Here is a 20,873-nt window from a genome sequence, read left to right on the forward strand (position 1 = left end):
TTTTGTGTAAATAGTGTTTATTTTGAAAATACTGATTTCTGTAGGAATTCATATGTTTGACCTCCTGAGTTCTTATTTAAACACTTTGATATTAATAAGTGTTGTGTGTGTTACAAACTTAAACCAAACACTTGATTTTGAATGTAGTATTGAAAATTAAATACAGTGAACTAACATTTAATATCAGAGGACCGCATAATAAGTTTCACAGATTTGTTCTGACTCTTTTAGAAAATAACATTTTGTGTAATACAAGGTGACAAAACATATTTGATGACACATCCTGTCCTTCCCTTTGGTTTGGAAGCCTTCAATGTAAATTTCATTTTGACTTGTGTTGATTCACCCTTTTGAGTTAACTTGCCTGGCATTTGCACATAATCTCATTTGCAGAAAAAATATAGAGGGAAAAGAGGAAGTAGAATATCAAACAAAAACAGCCACAAACACATTCATGCCTTTCCAGGAAGTGATCAAATATAGGGCTTAATTTTTTTTGTGTTTTTTTGTGTTTTTTTTTTTTTGCTTTTTTTTTGTTTGTTTCTTTTGTTTTGATGTGTGTTTATATATATATATTTATATATATTTATATAAGGGTACATCAACTCATTTAAAAAACGGAAACCACACTCTTTCCCCCATTTTCATGCCTTCGATCTTCTCTTCTTAGCACGCTGTAGTGGTCACTGTCAAGTGAATAGCACACTTTTGGGTCTGGAGTGTATTCTGACGAGCAGTGAATTAAATGTTAAGACAGACCCACCCCCACCCTTCCTTAGAGTTTACACATCATGCCGCCATTAGAAGGTTAGAGGTGGAAAATGAGGTGGGACAAGGAAGAAATTCAGGGCTCTGATTGTCGGGGCCTTCCTATGAGCAAGTGTTCTTCTCATTTTTTCCCCCTTCAAATGGCAATGCTGGCATTCGGTGCACTGTTCTCTGAAGACCCACATGGCCCTGCTGATCCTAGGTAGAACCCAAGGGAGGATCCGGTGCTTCTTGTCCCATCAGATGGATTTGTCCAAGCACCCCAAGGAAATGTTAAAAGCAAAACAAAATCAAGAAAAGGAAATAGAACCCATTCTAAAACTAAACTAATGAGAAGCAAAAAAGGGTTTTCTATCTATACATAAGTCTCTTCTTTAAAAAAAAAAAAGTAAATTTACAAATTCCAATGACATATAAAACAAAGTCAAAAAATGTAATGGGTAAGAGACATGGTAAAACAGCAAGACACTGATGCTATAAAGAAACTGCAAAAAACATATGTACAAGACCCTGTTTTTCCTCGTGTTCTAAAGATTGTAATGCATGTTTTTAACAGCAGCAGTCGAGGATTTAGTTCCAGGCACTGGACTGCAGACTCTACTCAAGCTCCCAGGGACGGGGTGTCCCTTGCTTTTCTGTCACCAAATCACACTGGATATACTGGTTTCCCTTGGCAACAGCGGCAGGATGGCACTGTTTGTGTGGGCCTCATCTGGATTCTGCTCCCTGCTCGATTTTGTCTGTGGCCGCTGCCCGTTGATGAGTGTCATAGGGATGTTACAATAGGTATGCTGATTTCCTATGGAGGTAAGAGGCAGGGTGCCGGTAGGAGGTACGTCATACTCATAGCTTCGATAGTAGTGTTTCTGACGCATTTGTGAATGGTACGTGTTGTGAAAGGTGGAACGGAGATCTGGATGGGCAGTGGCTAGAGCTGTGGAAGTGGCTGCAGCCATGGATATGGCCGAGACAGTCTGCAGCTCCCCGAAAGGCCCCTGCTCACTAACATCTAAAGCCTGCTCATGTGTAATGGGTTCTATCCTCTTAAAAGGCATTTCATATTGTAAACGTTTCCAGAACTTAGAGTTCAACTTGTTGCATTTTGGTCCATGCCATTTAATAACCGTCAGGAGCTTGATGGTGTGCTTCAGGGCCTCCACCTCCTGGTAGTTCATAATTCCTCGTAGTTCACTGCATTCAATTAGTATCACTTTAATTTCTCCAGTCACAAGCATGTTACGCAGTCTGGTCTCCAGCTCAAAGATGCTCCAGCCCCTTCTGACTACGTAATTTGGGGTCATGACAATAATCAGCCGCTTGCTTTGATCTACACACCTTGCTACATCTTCAATGTACGCTACAAAAGACAAAAGGATTTATCAGAATGAGTAAATCCAGCATGTGGTCCAGAAAGCTCTGGAAGATTCTCTTTCACACATTAAATGAAAATTGGTATTTGTTGTGTAACATCCTGAAAAGATGAAAATAGCCAATGATTACTTTGAATTGAGTATGGGATTTGCTTCTTTTGATGTTAGAAATAGTGTTCCAGATACAAATCTCCTGTTTGGTTTCTTTAAATGTTAAGGCTCATAAAATGAGATAATTTATAAAATAAGGTAATTAGCTCCTCAGAGGTGTCAAAAATCAAGTTTCATATAAACACATAATGACATTTATTTCTTAAAAATCTGACACATACAATTTTTGAAATAATCAACAAAAGGTAAAATTCTGTCTAAAAATGATGACTACACAGGTAGACACAAGCACATGCACAGTCTCAAATGAAAACATTAACTTACTTCCGGTTGGGATTAAATCTCTATCTGGTATGAATAACTTATATCCATAGTGCTTTTCAAGCATATCAGGTAGGATTTCAAGAGCAAAGCGTTCTTCTTCCCCTGTCTCTTGATTCCACTGGTCAGGATCCACTTTGGTGTACGATAAGTATGCATCATAATCTTTATTGTCTGTCAAAACATTACAGAGTAAAGTTGAAGTCAATACTTTATAAAGAACAATGGGACATGAAAACATTCACCTCTTTTCACAAATATCTCCAAATGTTCCACTTCTGGGGGTGGGGGGTGTGCAAAGAAAGAAGACTTCTTTAGTTTTCAATAACAATTCAATAATGCCAAATATTCTGGAACTCATTTGGGGATGTAAAGGGTTAGGTTTTTATTTTCTTGTTGTTTTGAAGGTGATAGGAGAAAAACCAATGAAAATAATAATAATATGCTAACTTCTAGCATTTTTGATGCACAGATCATAGAGAATCTTGACTGCTTAAAAAAAAGCCACATATTTGGATAGCATGCACTTATTCTAAATAGTGGTACATTCAATTAATCCTGCCTTCAGTCATTTTACCCTGTTTAAAAAAAAAAACAAAAACAGAACAAAACAAAACAGAAACTGCACCTTGCTTGACAGTGGAATATTTAATTTTTTACTGGAAGTCGGTTCTTAGATTTTGGGACTGAGGATATTGTTACACTGGATTATTATAGAGAAAGCATATTGCTTTACTGATCTCCATTTATCTTTCATGTAAAATACTGCCAAATTATTTTTCATCATGTTAATCAGTTTGACAATAAGAATAAAAAATTACAATATAAATGAACAAAACCTGGTTCTAAAATCTGTTTCTTTCCTCATCCTTCCCCCTTTTTACATAAAAACTTCAAATATTGGATGACCGCTACCATGCATCATCTTTATCTCAATTTTTTAAAAATAAACATCCTAAATTTCTCATTTATTGTTTCTAAGAACAATAAGTCATTTATCTTCTGGATAGTCTTTCATTTGTAAATTTCCTTTCAGAATGTGATATCAGAATTCGTAATTCACCTCAGTTCTAAGGACTCTTTTTATGCTGAGGGAGGGCTCCTTAAGCCAGATTGTAGATTGTAGAATGAGTTCATGCATATGCTATTTTCTTTTGTGGAGGTTGTTCTCTTCTAGTTTGCCACAAAGTTCTATAAAGTGTTGAAGTTTGCCCAGATCTGGGATGTGTAATGACTGGAACCTTATCCTTTGCCCTTTGTCTTTTCTAGGCTTAAAAATATTTAAAAACCAGATCAACATAAACACTGATAAGAACAGAAAATTTATGACTCAGAAGAAATGTAAACAACTGGTCTACCAATAATGGTAATTTTCAGCTGGATATCACTTTTGCTTATATGATACTGTCTGTCTGTTTCTGGTTCTTCTGCCTCTTCCATGGATGCCTCTCTTCAAACCCATAAATGCTATAATTTCTCAAGATGGTTTCTAAAACCTGCTTTATTTTTATCAACTCGCTTTCTCTTAAAACTCTTATTTCTTCCCATAACATCAACAATCATTTCTGTGTAGATGTCTCCCTAACTTAGATGTCCCATCCTGTTTTCTTTCTCATGAACTACCAACAATCTTCCACTTCTTCCTATAACTTGGACTCCTTAATTTGAATGTTTAGCATGCACCTTACATTCAACATGCTCACAAAATAACAAGCTTCCCATCTCAAGCTCTGTTCTTTACCTTTTATTTTTACTTTAATTTAAATAAAATAACCAGATTACTTATTTAGTCATCAAACTTTAGATGTATGTTCATCCTTTTCTTTTACCAATAATCTCATAGCCATTCACTGGTGAAAATTGTTTGGATTCTATTTCCATCATAGGTCAGGCCATACTTGTTTCTCAGTTGTTATAATTATTTTTCGTGAGGCTTACTTCTCTCTTTCCTTCTTCTTCTGGCCTAATCCACATAGAATCACAAAATTTATCTTTCCAAACCTCACCACTGATTCTGTTTATGGTAGCTTGAAAAATATTTATGGCTATCCATTGTTAAAAATTAGCAGCTAAATAGACAGTTTGTTTCCTTTGAATTTGGGTCTGATATCTCTGAGTTGGAAGTGATCTCTTTCTCCATGTATTACTTGTTGTGCTCACATTTTATCGTCTTTCTTTGACCACAAGATTCAGATATGTGACTGGAGCTTATTAGATGCTCAAACATATCTGTTGATTAAATGATAGCCATTTACTTGGGTATCACGTGACTTCTATCTTATAGCCCATGTAGAGATTTTTCTCAAGACTTGGGTCATTTCCTAGGAGAGAAAGCTTCGATGGTACACACTTCATGATACCTGGATGAACTGCACAAGGGATTCCTAGGAGCTGTGGGGTTGGAGTTTAGCAAGGCTCCTTTAGAATAGTCTTAAACTGTAGTTTCTCACTGTGACTCAAGGGAAGGCCTAAGAGTCCCTATAAACTCCCCTGGAAAAGTGTTTTTCAGACTTGAGCATGAATGATCACAGTTTGGAAGGCTTGTTAAAATATAGACTCCTGGGTCCCACCTCCTGAGTTTTTCATTCAGTAGGTCTAAAACAGGTCCTGATAATTTACATTTATAGAAAACTCTCAAGTGATGCTGCTGCTGATCCAAGGACAACATTTTGAGGAACTCTTTCTAGGACAGGATATATAGGCATATAAAAGTCTCAAAGACATCAAAGAACTGCGATCAGCAGCCAGGTAATTGACCAGAGCACCACAAAACCTAAACATTGTAGCTTCAGTTCCATGATAATTGGTCCTTACATGAAAGGGCATGTGCTCTCAATAAAATAGCTAAAATCCACTCTTTCATCACAAAGGAGAATATTCTTGCCTAGAGTAATATATACAGTGACTATATAGTAAGTTTAAAATGAACCTCAGGTATTGGTGCTATGGCCCCAGTCAGTTTCCTGTCTCTTTATGTCATCTGGATGATTTGTAGCATTTAAGCTAATAACATTCAGATAAAAAGAAACTGCTCACATGGAGATTATTCTGGGAGTAAATGTGGCTTAAAAGCCCCTTGCAAGCAGCTGCATCAGCATCTTCAAATCAATGACACTTGATTGATATCTAATTCCTTTCTTTCCTCAGAGTCTACATCAGTGCAATAATGTGCTAGGCATTTATTTACCACCGAATGCAAACTCTGGATTTGGAAGTTATCAGACTCCAAACATCATGCCAAATACCATTCTAAATTCAGCAAAGTATTCTGACTCAAAATCATATGGATTCTAAGGTGTCTTCCCTTTTCCCAATTACCAGTTGAAGAAAAATCTTGGGTAACATCTCTTAGATTAAAAAAAAATCTGTAAGAAAATATATTGAATAATCTGTATGAGATTTATGTGACTGGAGAATCTTTTTAAAAATGTCATTTTTATAACCATAGAAAAGAAATAAAATTCTGTAAAACCTTTTAAAGGATATGTCTGTGATCTTTTAAAGACAAGTTAAATTTATAAACAAATAAAAAATAGTTAGTCATCATTTGCTACAGCATGGATGAACCTAGAGAGCATTATGTTAAGTGAAATAAACCAGACAGAGAAAGACAAATACCATATATTATCATTTATATGTAAAATCTAAAGAATAAAATAAATGAACAAATTAAATAGAAACAGACTTATAGATACAGAAAACAGACTGATGGATGCCAGAGCGGAGTGGGGCTGAGGGTTGGGTAAAAAAAATGTAAAGGGATTAAAAGGTAGTGATTGGTTATAAAACTGTCATGGGGATGTAAAGTAAAACATAGGGAATATAGTTAACAATATTATAATAACTATGTATTGAGCCAGGTGGGTACTAGAATTATCAGGAGGATCATTTTGTAAATTATATAAATGTCTAATCGCTGTGCTATACACCTGAAACTAATACAAAATATTGCTAAATATCCACTGTAATTGAAAAAGAAAAAAAAATAGACATAACAGGTTAGTACAAGAGTATATTTCTTATTTGGATCTTTATTCTTTAAATTGTATTTTCTCTAATTTAAACCCTCAACTATAATTCTGTTCACTGCACAGATAGAAAACAACTGGTGTACACACTCTTTGTAATAATCTTCATAAACTCAAATATAGTAATTGATTTACTCTTTCCATGACTTTAGAGAGATTCTGACTGCTAGGTCCCACAAAAAATGAACAATAGGAGTAATGCCAGTAATATGGCCAAATAAGACATCCTTTGCATGTGTCCTCTCAGCCATTGTCCAGATTCAGTCTTGTCCACCCAGGGACCAGGGAGGAGCCATTCTAGGGTCATCTTTGGAACCACACCCATCCATACACCAGGTAATAGGCCTGCTGACTGAGAATTCAGCTATGGACCCTGAAGTAGACATTTGTACAAGTAATAGCCTATTGAACAAGTACTAGCAGCAGTCCCACTCACCCAGGAACCAGATATCCTTGTCTAGTTGAGCCTCTTGTAGCAAGCTTGCCAACCACAGACCTTACAGCAATATCCTTAAAACCAGCTACGACCCAGCATTACTGCAATTGTGGAGGTAATTGCATTGGCTTGGGGAACAGCCACAAGAAGAAATTTACCTGCTAAAATCAGTCTGTAAAGACTGGACACAGTGTTTGCTCCTTCAAATGCATAGACACCAATGCAAGGATACATGGATAAAGAAGAGTCAGGCAAATATGATGCCAACAAAGAAAAATGATAAAGCTCCAGTAACCAACCTCAAAGAAATAGAGATCTACAGTTTGCCTGACAATGATTTCAAAATATTCATCTTAACAAAACCCAATGAAATGCAAAAAACAAACAAAGAAAACCCAGATAGACAATTTAACAAAATCAGAAAAACAATGATGAATAAAATGAGTTTAGTAAAGGAACAGAAACAATAAAAAAGAACCAAACAGAAATACAAGAACTGAAGAATACAATAGAACTGAAATTCAATAGACAGCTTCAAAAATAAGCTTGTTCATGCAGAAGGAAAAAATCAGAGAACTTGAAGACAGAGCATTTTAAATTAGACAGAGGAATACAATTCTTTTAAATTAAAAAAGCCTGTGTGAATTATGGACACCATCAAGTGAACTAACATTCACATCATGGGAGTTCCAGAAAAAAAGAAGAGAGAGAGAAGGTGGCAGAGAGCGTATTTAAAGAAATAACAGCTGAAAACTTCCTAAATCTTGGGAGAGAGGTGTATATCCAGGTACAGGAAGCTCAAAGGACCCAACAGAAAATCAAATCAAAGATGATTACTCTGAGATGCATTATAATCAAAATGCTAGATGTCAAAGCAGAGACAATTTTGAAAGCACCCAAAAATGACTCATTATATACAATGGAACCCCCATAAGGCTATCAGTGGATTTCTCTGTAAAAACCTTGCATACCAGGAGGAAATGGCATGAAAGGTTCAAAGTGATAAAAGAGAAAACATCCAACCAAGAATATTATAATCAGAAAAAGTGTCATTCAGAAATGAGGTAGAAATAAAGACATTCCCAAATAAAATTTAAGAGAATTCATCAGCACTAGACGTGCCTTACAAGAAATGCTAAAAGGAAGTTCTTGAAGTTAAAATGAAAGGACACTAAGTAACAACATGAAAACATATAAAATTACAAAGCTCAATGGTAAAAATAAACATATAATAAAATTCAGAGTATCCTAATATTGTAATGATGGTACATGAATTAATCACTTTTATCTTTTGTATAAAAGTTCAAAAACTAATATTAAAAATAACTGTAGTTACAATAATTTATTTTAATGAATACACAATATAAAAAGATGTGAATTATGACAATAGTATAAAATGTGGGGGGAGGAAAGTAAAAATGCAGAAGTTTTATGCCAATCAAGGTAAGTTGACCCAATCAGTCAGTTAGTTGCTTTGCTATCTGAAGTCAAACAACAGGTCCAATAGAATTTTCTCTTTCAATTAACTGAATTAATTACTATGTTTTTATAAAAATATATTTGGGGCAAAAAGTTTGGATTCTGGAGAGTTAAAAACTAAAAAAAAGTGTTTAAAATAGATTATTAATAAGAAATCTTGATGTGCAAAGGAATATAAGGAACTGTGTGTATCAGGAATGAAAAAGTGATTTTGAAAAATGAAAAATATATTTTTTTTGACAAATGAGAGGATGTTAGTCAATGCTCTTTAGGAGGATTGAGAAGCCAAAAGATCTATAGATTTTTTTTTTTTTTAACAAGAGAACTTTTAAGAAAATGTAGATTAAGGCTCCCTTCTCAAGATGAAAGGTGGTGGCTATATTGGATCTGGGTAGGAAAGAGATTTAGTGACAATATAAATGGGTGAGATTGACATTTGGGTCTTTGGGAGATTTTAACCTTTAAACACTAATCAAATAGTTGTCAGATGATACTGGTGGCTGGCCATTTTTTAAAAATTCTCAAATATTTATGTCACATACATTAAATTGACAAGCGACAGAGGCCATCATTCAACAAATGGGTTATCAAAATGAGACTGGAGTAGGGCTAAATAATGAATTTGTTTTTCATCTTAAAAGGTGATTTTTTAATGTTTGCATGAGGTATCATATCGTTATTAACATATATTATTAAAATTAGCATTGATATAATTTGAATAAAGAAGTTTTTAAAAAAATTAAGCCACAGCCCTGGCCGGTTTGGTTCAGCAGTTAGAGCGTCGGCCTGCGGTCCTGAGAGACCCGGGTTCGGTTCCCGCTAAGGGCGTGTACATCGGTTGCAGTTTGTCCCCGGCCCTGGTTGGTCGTGTGGATGGCAGCCGCTCAATGTGTTCCTTTCACATCGATGTTTCTCTCTCTCTCTCTTCCTCTCTCCCCCTCCCACTCTACCTGAACAAAAAATGGAAAAATGTCCTCGGGTGAGGATTAAAAAAAAAAAAAATTAAGCCACATTTCTGTTTTGTGTTTCATATTTGCCTTCACATGGTTTCTCACATTTCCAAGATATAATTTTTCAATAAAAAACTATTTGTGGAACTTTCCAGAACACTCGATAAGAGGTGGAGGATTAGTGGCTTTCCAAGCTGCATGCAGCAACATGCTCTTTCCAGCTCCTCCACACCTGCGTTGGACCCTCCCTAGTTGTCGAAAATGGTGAAAGAGCCCTGGTCAGTTTGGCTCAGCGGTTGGAGCATCGGCCTGTGGACCAGAGTCCCATGTTTGGCTCCCACTAGGGGCACATACCAAAAGAAAAAAAAAAAAAAGGTGAAAGAAGCCACTTACTATGATGTTTTGGGGGGCAAACCCAATGTCACCCAGGAAGAATTGAAAAAGGCTTACAGGAAGATGACCTTGAAGTACCACCTGATAAGAATCCAAATCAAAGAGAGAAGTTTAAACAAATTTCTCAAGCTTACTAAGTGCTCTCTGATGTAAAGAAAATTGAATTATATGACAAAGGAAGAAGAACAGGCAATTAAAGAAGGTGGAACAGGTGGAGGCTTTGGCTCCCCCATAGACATCTTTGATATGATTTTTGGAGGAGTGGAAAGAATGCCGAGAGAAAGGAGAGGTAAAAATGTTGTGCATCAGCTTTCAGTAACCTTAGAAGATTGATATAATGGTGAAACAATAAAACTAGCTCTGCAAAAGAATGTGATTTGCAGACAAATCTAAAACAAATGTGAAAGCTTAGGTGGTAAGAACAGAGCAGTAAAGTGCTGTCCCAATTGTTGAGGTACTGAAATGCAAATAAGAATTTATCAGCTAGGACCTGGAATGGTTCAGCAAATTCAGTCTGTATATATGGAGTGCCAGGGCCATGAAGAATAAATCAGTCCTAAAGATAGGTGCAAAAGATGCAATGGAAGGAAGATAGTTTGAAAGAAGAATATTTTAGAAATTCATATTGATAAAGGCATGAAAGATGTCTAGAAGATAACATTTCATGGTGAAGGAGACCAAGAACCAGGATTGAAGCCAGGAGATATTATCACTGTTTTAGATCAGAAGGACCATGCTGTTTTCACTGGACGAAGAGACCTTTTCAAGTGTATGAACATATAGCTGGTTGAAGCACTATGTGGTTCCTAAGAGTGAAGCTACTCCTGACAACCAAATCACAGCCATGACCTTTCATCCAGGTCAGATTGTGAAGCATGGAGATATCAAGTGTGTGCTAAATGAAGGCATACCAATTTATTGCAGACCATATGAAAAGGGTGGTCTCATCATCAAATTTAAGGTAAATTTTCCTAAGAATGGCTTTCTCTTTCCTGATAAACTCTCTTTGCTTGAGAAACTACCTGAAAGGAAAGAAGTAGAAGAGACTGATGAAATAGACCAGGCAGAACTGGTGGACTTCGATGCAAATCAAGAAAGACGGTGCCATTACAATGGAGAAGCATATGTGGGTTATGAACATCATCCTAGGGGTGGTGCTCAGTGTCAGACCTTTTAATGGGGCCAGTGAATAACACTCACTATTGGCATTTTATATACAGTAGTGAATGAGTGAAGGACAATCATCATAATATGCTCACTATTTGCTATTGTTTTGTTGTTTTTTTGTTTTAATATTCAACTATAGTAGTGTTTTAAAAGTTAAATGAAGAACAAACTCAAATGCAAAAACACTGTACAAATAGATAGTACAACCTCAAATAAATAAAAATGAGGTGTATAATCTTAATATTTTGATTTTATGACTATTGAATGTTATTGCTTTAATAAATTTCACTTTATACTTCATTTCTAAAACAATGAACAATAAACTTATGATTTAAGGAGTAAGGGAAATAAATTTTGTGACCTAAGATCACATTAATACCAATCTACTTCATACACCTGAAATGGAACAGATGTTCACATTTTCTAAGGGTTGGGTGTAGAGATTATAAAAGATTGTTTTAACTCATTTTGTCTAATGCCTATAATAACTCCCAAAGTAGAACTAGAGATGTCTTTCTTAATCTTGAAAATAAGAATTGTATTAGCATTTATAGTGTTCTTATAAGCTTATTCTGCCATTATTATGAGTTAGCATGCTCCTTTTACACCATAGTCAGAGGTATATAAATAAAAATAAAAACAAAACAGTTTATACTCTGGGAAAAACAAACAAAAATAGAGTCACTTGTCTAGCATTAGATTCTTCCCCCAAAATGAAGCCTTAGGCCTGTTCTTATAAGTTACTTCCTAATGAAAACTTAGGCAGCACCTTACTGACATCTACCAATATAATCATGTAAGAGTTGCTATTTGCTTTTTTCTTCTATTAATAGTCTACCTATAAGTTTACAATCTTGTTTTTCTTTGAATAATTGTTATATCTTTTATTTTTACAGCCAGTTCTAAAATCTAGACATCTTTACAACTTTTTGGAAGTAATAATTATTTTCTTCATGACTTTCTCTTTAAGCCTTCCTTTCACATTAGTAAAGAGAGATAAAGACTCTTGAATTCACAATGCTCTACAAGAAGCATTCAGTAGTAAGTGCTTATTACTCAAGGTGAAAAGGACAATAATAATAACGTGTCTATAGTACTTTTTTAGTAACAATTAAGGAGAAAAATACCTAGATCTTAGAATTATGAGGAAAATCTTTATAAATTGGAGGTAAAATATAAACTGTGTATGAGAGACAGAAAGAGAAGTGTGGGAGGAGAAATAGAAAGAAAGGAAAAAAAAAAGTAACTCTTAAACTAAAGTGGAAGGGAAACCCCAGGCAGAGGCACAGAGGAGTAAAGGAGTCTGATGTTATTATGATAACTATGTTTTCTTTGTATTTATTCCAGCAAAAACGATGAGATACTGTGTAAGTTCTGCTCTAGAGACAGGAGGTTGTCTTTACCAGGATGGTCATATAGCATTTACTTAGAATAAAGTAACACTCTAGAGGCAGCATTGTAAGCATAACAACTATCTTTATTTCTGATCAAAAGTAGATGCTTCATTAATTAGCACAATGGATGTTAGAAATCAAGTTTCATTGCTATAATTAGTGGGGTTTTTTACTAAGTATAATATATCTTGGAAATGGATTCTCCATTGTAAAATCAGTGCTATTCAAGACATGGATTACTTAACATAATTTAGAGACACATCCCACCCCTACAAAGAATCAAGTAGGAAATTGTTCCAGGCTTGATTTTTGTCAGGGCCCAGGACAGGCCACACCAGGATATCCCACAATGGCATGTTGCTTATTTTGAATTAAAGTTACTTAAGAAATTGCCAGTGCAAGAATACTCTGATCTCTCTGTCCCACTAAAAGAGGAGATAAATATCTCATGTGACAAGTATTCTCTCCACACCTGGAAGATACCCTTTATTGATAGAGTTAATCAACTGAGAGCTGAAGAATCAGTATAAACAAATCTCGTTGCCTCTTTTCTAATTTACTACTTTGTTTAAATTCCTCATTAATAAACATCCAAACTAAACTTCAATTCCTTTCTAATAAACACTAACTTTTGTTTGTTCTGGCAATTGTTCACAAATGTACTGTTTGTCTAAATAGTATAAAAGGAGCCTGTTTAAACATTTCTTCAAGCCTCAATTTACAATCTGAACATCATATTATGATCCTTCCATTCATATGTATTAAGTTGTGTTTTTTTCTCCTGTTAATCTAGTCTTGTGTCATTTTATTTATTTTTTTTATTATTAGTACAGCCATAAGAACTAAAGAAGGGCAGGAGGGATTCACGTCCTGTGTCCTAATGAAGAATATTCCTAGATGTCATTAGATGGTTAGATTAATCCTGTCACTGGAATATCATCACATTTGCCTCAGGGGATATTTCTCCTAAGTTTTTTTTTTTTTTTTTTTTTTTTTTTTAGGGGGAACACACACACACACACACACACACACACACAACAGAAAGTTAGAACATCTTCAAGTTTATGGGATAATTTACATGCTTGTTTGTTAAGAAATGTATATGCAGGTGAATTTCTTCAAATTCTCTTTCATATAATATGAAATCAAGGTGGTAGGGGAGTTGCAAACCTCCTCCTACTAAACATTATAGTTATCTTGTTTACCCAAAGGACCTGAAAATTATGACTGCCTTGCAACACAGCTGTGTTGGTCTAAAGACCAGCATATCCCTCTAAATGGACCTCTTCATGGTCAGAGTCCATGGAGATAGCAAGGCTGCAAATATAAGTTGGGTCAACATAAAGACATGCATTTTTAACCCCCAAAATCACAGTAAATTTATGCATAGAAAGAGAAGTCTGGCTGAGTGTGGAGGGTAAAATAGAGGGGTAATGAATGAAAGCCAAGAGCGTGTTGTAGGAGGTTTGAACAAGGCAGTTACAATAAAAAGCGAGGCAAAAGTCTATTTTCAACAGATAAAATTAACTGGCCATGATGACTAATTGGAATTGACAGAATAGGAGAAAGTGAAGTAAATGAGGTAGAGATTGATACAAAAAATTGAGATGTAAAAATAAAGGTTGACAAGAAATAAGCATGGGGGGAGGTGGTGTAAAAGCTGGGTTTGGGACCTATTATGGTGGAAATAGCCGATAGGTTACTAGAAAAAAATGATACTAAATCAAGGGAACTGGGGAAAGGACATTGGGATTTAGGAGTTATTTGTGTATAAAGGCAATTTAAAATAGGGTTGTAAATACGCTCCAGAAAGATGGGTGTTCAAGAATTAGAAGAGAAATGTTAAGGCCTGAGTCTAGGGACAGGGAATGATATGAACAAACCGAGAGAGCAAAGCAGCATATGTTCTATTTTGGAAAAATCCCATCCTTCTGATATAGAATTGATATAGTTAGGTAATGCCATTTTTTTTTTTTAAATCCTTACTTGAGGATATTTTTTCCATTTATCTTCAGATAGAGTGGGAGGGAGGGTGAGGGGAGAGAGAGCAAGAGAAAGAAAGAGAGTGATATTGATTTGAGAGAGACACATTGATTGATTGCCTCCCACATGACCTTGACCAGGGCTAGGGACCAAACCACAACCAAGGCACATGACCTTGATAGTGCCCTTGACCATGCCCTTGACCGGAATTGAACATGTGACTCTTTGGTCTGTGAGTCAATGTTCTAACCACTAATCAAAAATGGCTGGGGCAGTAATGCCTATTTTAATACCCTACAAGGAACTGGCTGACTGTGTCTCTTATGCCAAATATTTCCTCTCCCAGTCAGAAACAATGCTGAAATTGTTGGGATTTGGAGTTCTTTAGATCTGGGTTTGAATTCTTTCTTTCTTTTTTTTTTTTTATCCTCACCTGAGGACATTTTTCTTTTTTTTTTTTTTCAGATAGAGTGGGAGGGAGAGAGAGGAAAAGAGCGAGAAAGACAAACATTGACGTGAAAGGGACACGTCAAGTGGCTGCCACCTGCACAACCAACCAGGGCCGGGGACAAACTGCAACTGAGGTACGCACCCTTAGTGGGAACTTTACCCGGGTCTCTCTGGACCGCAGGCCGATGCTCTAACCGCTGAGCCAAACTGGCCAGGGCAAATACTGTCTTTCTTGTTGTGTGATTCTCTGAGTATCAATAAAGTAGTCAACACTGCATTTGTTATATGATAAATATTCAGTAAGTGGTCAATGAATCTGTTACTATCGTACCATAGTGAGATATTACTTCGAAATATTAGCTAAATTTTCTTTTCCTGTTCTTCTTCACAGTCTTTGTCTTTCTTTACTTCCAAAAATATTTTAGGTATTCCCCTTTCAGGGGTAGTAAAAAGGTGGTCAAGATAAAGAAGACATTGCTCAGGTTTGACTTTTAAATTACATTTTTTCAAGCCAAGTCAAGAATATGATAAGTCTGGGGTCTCTTCTTAACAGTTATCTCTTCTTTGGAAGGTGAAAGGGCTTGAAGGAGAGCTTGGAAAAAATGTAAATTTGATGTCAGAGAAATTCTTCACCAATGTAAGAGTAGATAATTATTCAACCACAACTGCATGTGTTGAGGATCCAAGGGGATGAGACTAAGTGTTATAGGCATCTAAACAATCAGAATCTTCTACAATTTAGAACATAAATAAAATCTGTACTGAAAATTGATAGTTTGGCTAACATCATTCATGTCAGAACACAAAATAAACATATTCAAAATAGGGTTAATAGCTAAGAGACTTGTTTAGTAATCTGCCTTTTCAAATATCTTCTATTGTGCTAATTGTGCTAACAATAGCAGATCTTTAGATTATACTGAACATTCTCATTTTTAAAGGGTTAAGAATAATAGGGACTAGGTGTTCAATAAAATAAAAGCTTTGGAAATTGACCAATTTTTACATCTCATCTTGGCCATGTACAGTAATACTTGTGTTATCTTCTTCAGTAAGTTATTTAATCTCTGGGAGCCTCAGTTGCCTTATCATTAAAATGGAGACGATAACTGATCTCAGAATTTTTTGAGGCTTAGCAAGAATGATTTTAAGAATGCTTAGCACATTGCTGGGTGGGTACCCATTCAACAACAGCTATAACACTAACAATTTTATTATATCTCTTTAAAGCAGTAGCAAAAAATAAATAAATAATTTGTATGAATGGGCAATAAAGTTAGGAATAAAGAAGAAATAGGCAAATTAGCAGTTAAAATACATAAGTAGTTTTGCTGCAGCACAGACTTGACCCTAATGGAAAGAGGAGCATAAACAGAGTGGAGTGTTAGGGATGCTGAATAAACTGCCCCTCTTCACAAGTCTGACAACCTACAGTTCTACCTGTGGATTTATTCCAGAGGATCCTGGAATGTGGTATCATGGGCAATCATTTAATTTTCCTTTGTACAATTTAGTGCAAAACTGATGGTTAATGAAAAAAAAGTTTATAAATATGATTAAGAAACCTTCAACATCTGAACTGTTTATTATCAATTTGCATATGCTTCCTGTATTTCTATATTGCAAGTTTATTTTACATATGAACCAATTTCAAATGATCAAAAAGGAAAAAAACTTAAGGCTTCTAATAGGTAGTTTAAGGAGCTCAATTATTAGCAATCCAAATTCATCTTATATTATACACATATTTGTGATTGACCAGAGGCAAATAACAATGACCATTTCTATGAAAATAATATTTACTTGTCCAATCTGAGTAAAACTATTAGATATATAATTATGAAAACAATATGCTTGTGCACTTTCCTACCTGTTTGTCCACACTTGGAATAAAAATTAGCTTGTCTAAATATAGCTATATAAACAGGATTGAAAAGACTGCTGGATGAATTTTAAAATATTCAGTATGGTTTATTATAACTGATCAGTTTAAACAAGGAACAAATTGAGATTCACTTCAAACTACTAGGCTAGGGAACACACTTAAAAGAGACACTCCTTACCTATAGAAAAGTAAAGCTGGCCTTTCAGTACTGATTACAACGTGAGAGAAAATGAATACACCGATAGCATTGCAATCAGCATTTGTAATTCACAAGTGCTGTTTGGAATACAATTCTAAAAAGGGTAGGTGTTGCTTTACAATTTTCAGAGGAAAATACCTGTTGGCTCCAAAGCATCACACAAATAGTTCCATACAAAAAATGAAGTTAGAAACTGAACATGGAAAGATTATAAGAGCTGCTGTCAATAGTTATGCAGGTAAGCTTTCTTTCCCCTCAATAAAACAAAGACAGGAAACAAATAACAATATTCAGAAAAACATTAAAAGAGAGAACTCATCTTACCTCCATCCAGCTCCTCAGTTCCAAAATGATTCCTATAGAAGAGCATGATTTCTATTTTGTAACACTTGTAGATGGTTACCAAACAAACAAGCAGCAAAAGGATAGCACCAAGTCCTCCAGCAAGTTCAACTGTGTACATCAGCTCTAGGGAAAAAAACCATAAGAGAGAATTACACCATATTCATACCTCAAATCATAAATTCAACTTGATTTCAGTTTTGTAGATGAGACCAGATGTGGGCAATGAATTAATACAACCCCTTTCCTTTTTGCATGACAATTTAACCTTTTGATAACTTTCTAGCTTTATTTCCTTGGTAACCAGATGAGGTAGTATGTGGTTACTATGTTGTTGCTAAGCAACATTGCTTATGGTAAAAATGAACCTATGTTGGTAGAATGCATTTGGACTGACAGAATTATACATACCTGATGGGGAAAATAATTTTAGGCTTGCCTAACTGCATTAACTCTTATATACAAACATATCACTTGTAAGAATTCTATAAGTTATGCTCGTAGTGTTGGTTTCTGTTGATACGAAGCTTTTAAGCCAGCATGGCTTCTGAACTCACACAATGGGAGTTTTTATCCTTCTCTCCTGAGCTGTCACCTGGGGGCTGGGGCTGAGGAGAGGTAAGGAGCAAAAAAGCACCACTTCTGAGGGGTAGTGTGGACTGTTGCAGAGATTGTTGGGTAGACCACGTAATCAATATTGTCTGCTGGTTCTTGCCAGGAGCAATGACTCCTGTCCTATCATCTTTCTGAATAAAGTGGTGCTAATGTGTCCTACTATAGTCTTAGAGACCGAATGCTTACTAGGGTTCAAGAAGTAGTCCACCTAGTTGATGTTATACCAGACAATGTTGGGGGTATTTTCTTTTCACTAAGCTATGTAAAATGTTTTTTTGTTTTCATTTCCCCTTTCACTAGGTATGTTTCTACATTCTACAAAAAATATTTTCTTGCCATTCACTGTACACAAGGTCTCGTATTCCTATGAAATGTTTAAATTATATGAAAAATTATCAGGAAGTTTTTTGGAATGAAATATTCACTCATTTTTTTCTCTCCTTTAGAATTCATGAACATTGTAACAAATCCAAGGCTAATGGTATCTAAACATTAAGCCAGAATGCACAGACTTTGATGCTCACTTTAACTAATTGCCTTTGTATTCATGTTATTCTTGATCATCATACTCCAAATGTTGTTACTGACCGCTAACCATTGTTCCCTGAAGTTGAAAAGTACCTTGAAAAGTACTATTTTCCTTCATTATAATTAAAGATAAATATTCCTGAAATTGTGGCACTACAATAATGGTATTTTTGATTTTTTAATTTAGACTCCCCTAGTGGGTTGTCTAATTTTGTAACAGTCAATGTTTACTTAGCTTGAGAACTTTAATATATGGTTTTGTAGTAATGACTACTCGTGGATTACAAAATCATTCCTGAAATTTTGTAATGTGGTGAAATCATCATGAGTATAGTGCAATAGCGGTAATAAATAATCTGAAAAGCGTGGCCATCATTTTCTCACAAGAACATTGTGTGTGTGTGTGTGTGTGTGTGTGTATTTGCAGGTGGATGTCACTTTTCTGTGATAATTGCAGGAAAAAACTTAGCCATACTTCTCATTTTCTAGTCCTTCATATATAATTCAACAGTTTAATAAACAAACATGTATAACTACTGTTTATTGGAGTGTTCTCCTGCTCTTATTAAAATTAAAAGAGACATAGAAGAAAACATTAGAAAAAGTTATTTGACTTTATGAATTTAAGAAAAAAAATATGTCTGGCTAGTGTGGCTCAGAGGTTGAGTGTTGACCCATGCACCAAGAGGTTTCCAGTTCGATTCCCGGTCAGGGCACATGCCCAGGTTGTGGGCACAATCCGCAATGGGGGGCATGCAGGAGGCCGCCAATCAATGTTCTCTCTCATCGATGTTTCTCTCTCTCTCTTCCTCTCACTTCCTCTCTCTCTAAAAATCAATACAGAAAAAAAATAAAGTGAGCTATTAAATCACTTAGAGTCTAAGCAAATTTAATATGAGGTATGAAATACTGAAAAATACCTCCAGGAAATTTAATATTTTATATTTATAAATATCATACAGCTTTATCTGTTAACTCTTGTGAGAGACAACACAAAATAGTACCAAAAAAGTACCAGAAATGAAATACAAAATGCTATTTAGTGTGTTTTCCCAATACTATGTGAAAAGAAAAAATAAATGGGTAGATAATTCTGTGGGGTGCAATGAGTCTTGTTCTCTCAAGACTCGTTCTATGTGTATTAAACTCCACCACACATAGAAGCCTGTACAAAACTCAAACTTATGTCCATAGGCTAATTTATGTATCAGAAAATTCTGCTTTAAATTACATTGAATATGAAGAGAGATAAGCTGGACTATGGCTTCTTTTAAGATTCATTCAATTTTCTAATTTAACACATTAAACACTTGGAATTTATCATTCTAAAATTTCTTGTGGGGGGAAAAAAGGAAAACTAATGAAGAACGCTTAACATCCACTCCCAAACATTGCTAGTGGAACTGCTCAATGGTACTACTATATTAGAAAATTTGAGGTACTTTCTAATGATGTTAAATGTTAAATGTACCCTATCAGCAGCAATTGCATTCCTGAGTATTTACCCAAAGGAAATATAAGCAGATGTCCACAAGAAAATTTGTATAAGAATGTTCAGAATAGTCTTATTCAAAGTAGCCACAACTGGAAACAACCCAAATACTGAACAGGAGATAATAAACTATTGTGTGTTCATGTGCTAGAATATACTCAGCAGCACAAGGAATAAACTACTGATACATGCAACATGCATGAATCTCACAAAATGATATCAGGTGAACGGAGCCAGACACAAAGTAATACATTTTCTACAATTCTATTAAACAAAATCCAGAACAGTCCAAAATAAAGCATAGTTATAGAAATCACAAAATGATTGCTTTGTTGATGGGTTATGATAAAGTTTATTGCAAAGAGGCAAGAGAAAACTTTCTGAGGTGCAAGAAATATTCTGTATTTTTGGGGGGTGTAGATACACAAGGATACACATTTGTCAAAACTCATTGAGTGACAGTTATGATCTATGCATTTTATCTTATTAATCATAGTTCAATTTTTTATTTTTATTTTTTAGAGAGAGAGGAAGGGAAAGGAAGAGAGATATAGAAACATTTGTGAGAGAGAACATTGATTGTCCCCCTCCTGCATACCCCCCACTGGGGATTTGGCTTACACCTGGGTATGTGCCCTGACTGGGAATCAAAACAGCAACCTCTTGGTGCATGGGTCGACGCTCAGCCACTGAGTAGCCACACTGTCCGGGCATGTACTTCAATTCTTTAAAATTTAATTAAAAAAAAAAAAAAAGAGCCACTGTAAGAGCTAGCCCAAGGCCTATGTGGGGAGAAGGTGTAAAGAAAGATGGAAGTCAGGACAACTGCTCTGCTTTGATAACTGCCCCAGCAGAGAATGGTTCTTCTGTGGTACCCCCAAGCATACTCTTTGATTCTGGAGGCAAGACACTAGGCCTGGGCATCTAGCATGCCTACACAACCATATCGAATCAAATAGCTT

The 20,873-nt window shown here is 35.4% G+C and overlaps 1 protein-coding gene and 1 pseudogene across 1 annotated transcript in view; one reads left to right on the top strand and one right to left on the bottom strand.

Moving 5' to 3' along the window:
• Positions 1-531: 531 nt before the first annotated feature.
• Positions 532-20,873, bottom strand: part of IL1RAPL1 (interleukin 1 receptor accessory protein like 1) — a 1,471,712-nt gene continuing 1,451,370 nt past the window's right edge. The window contains exons 9-11 of the mRNA XM_036270755.1: positions 17,259-17,402; positions 2,574-2,744; positions 532-2,125 (exon numbers count right to left, since the gene is read on the bottom strand). Coding sequence (XP_036126648.1) covers positions 1,407-2,125; positions 2,574-2,744; positions 17,259-17,402 — 1,034 coding nt within the window. The 3' untranslated portion in view covers positions 532-1,406. The remainder of the gene's footprint in view (positions 2,126-2,573; positions 2,745-17,258; positions 17,403-20,873) is intronic.
• Positions 6,797-11,086, top strand: LOC118636014 (annotated as a pseudogene).

The sequence above is a fragment of the Molossus molossus genome, unplaced genomic scaffold (genome assembly GCF_014108415.1).
Source record: "Molossus molossus isolate mMolMol1 unplaced genomic scaffold, mMolMol1.p scaffold_m16_p_2, whole genome shotgun sequence".
Classification (NCBI taxonomy): domain Eukaryota; kingdom Metazoa; phylum Chordata; class Mammalia; order Chiroptera; family Molossidae; genus Molossus; species Molossus molossus.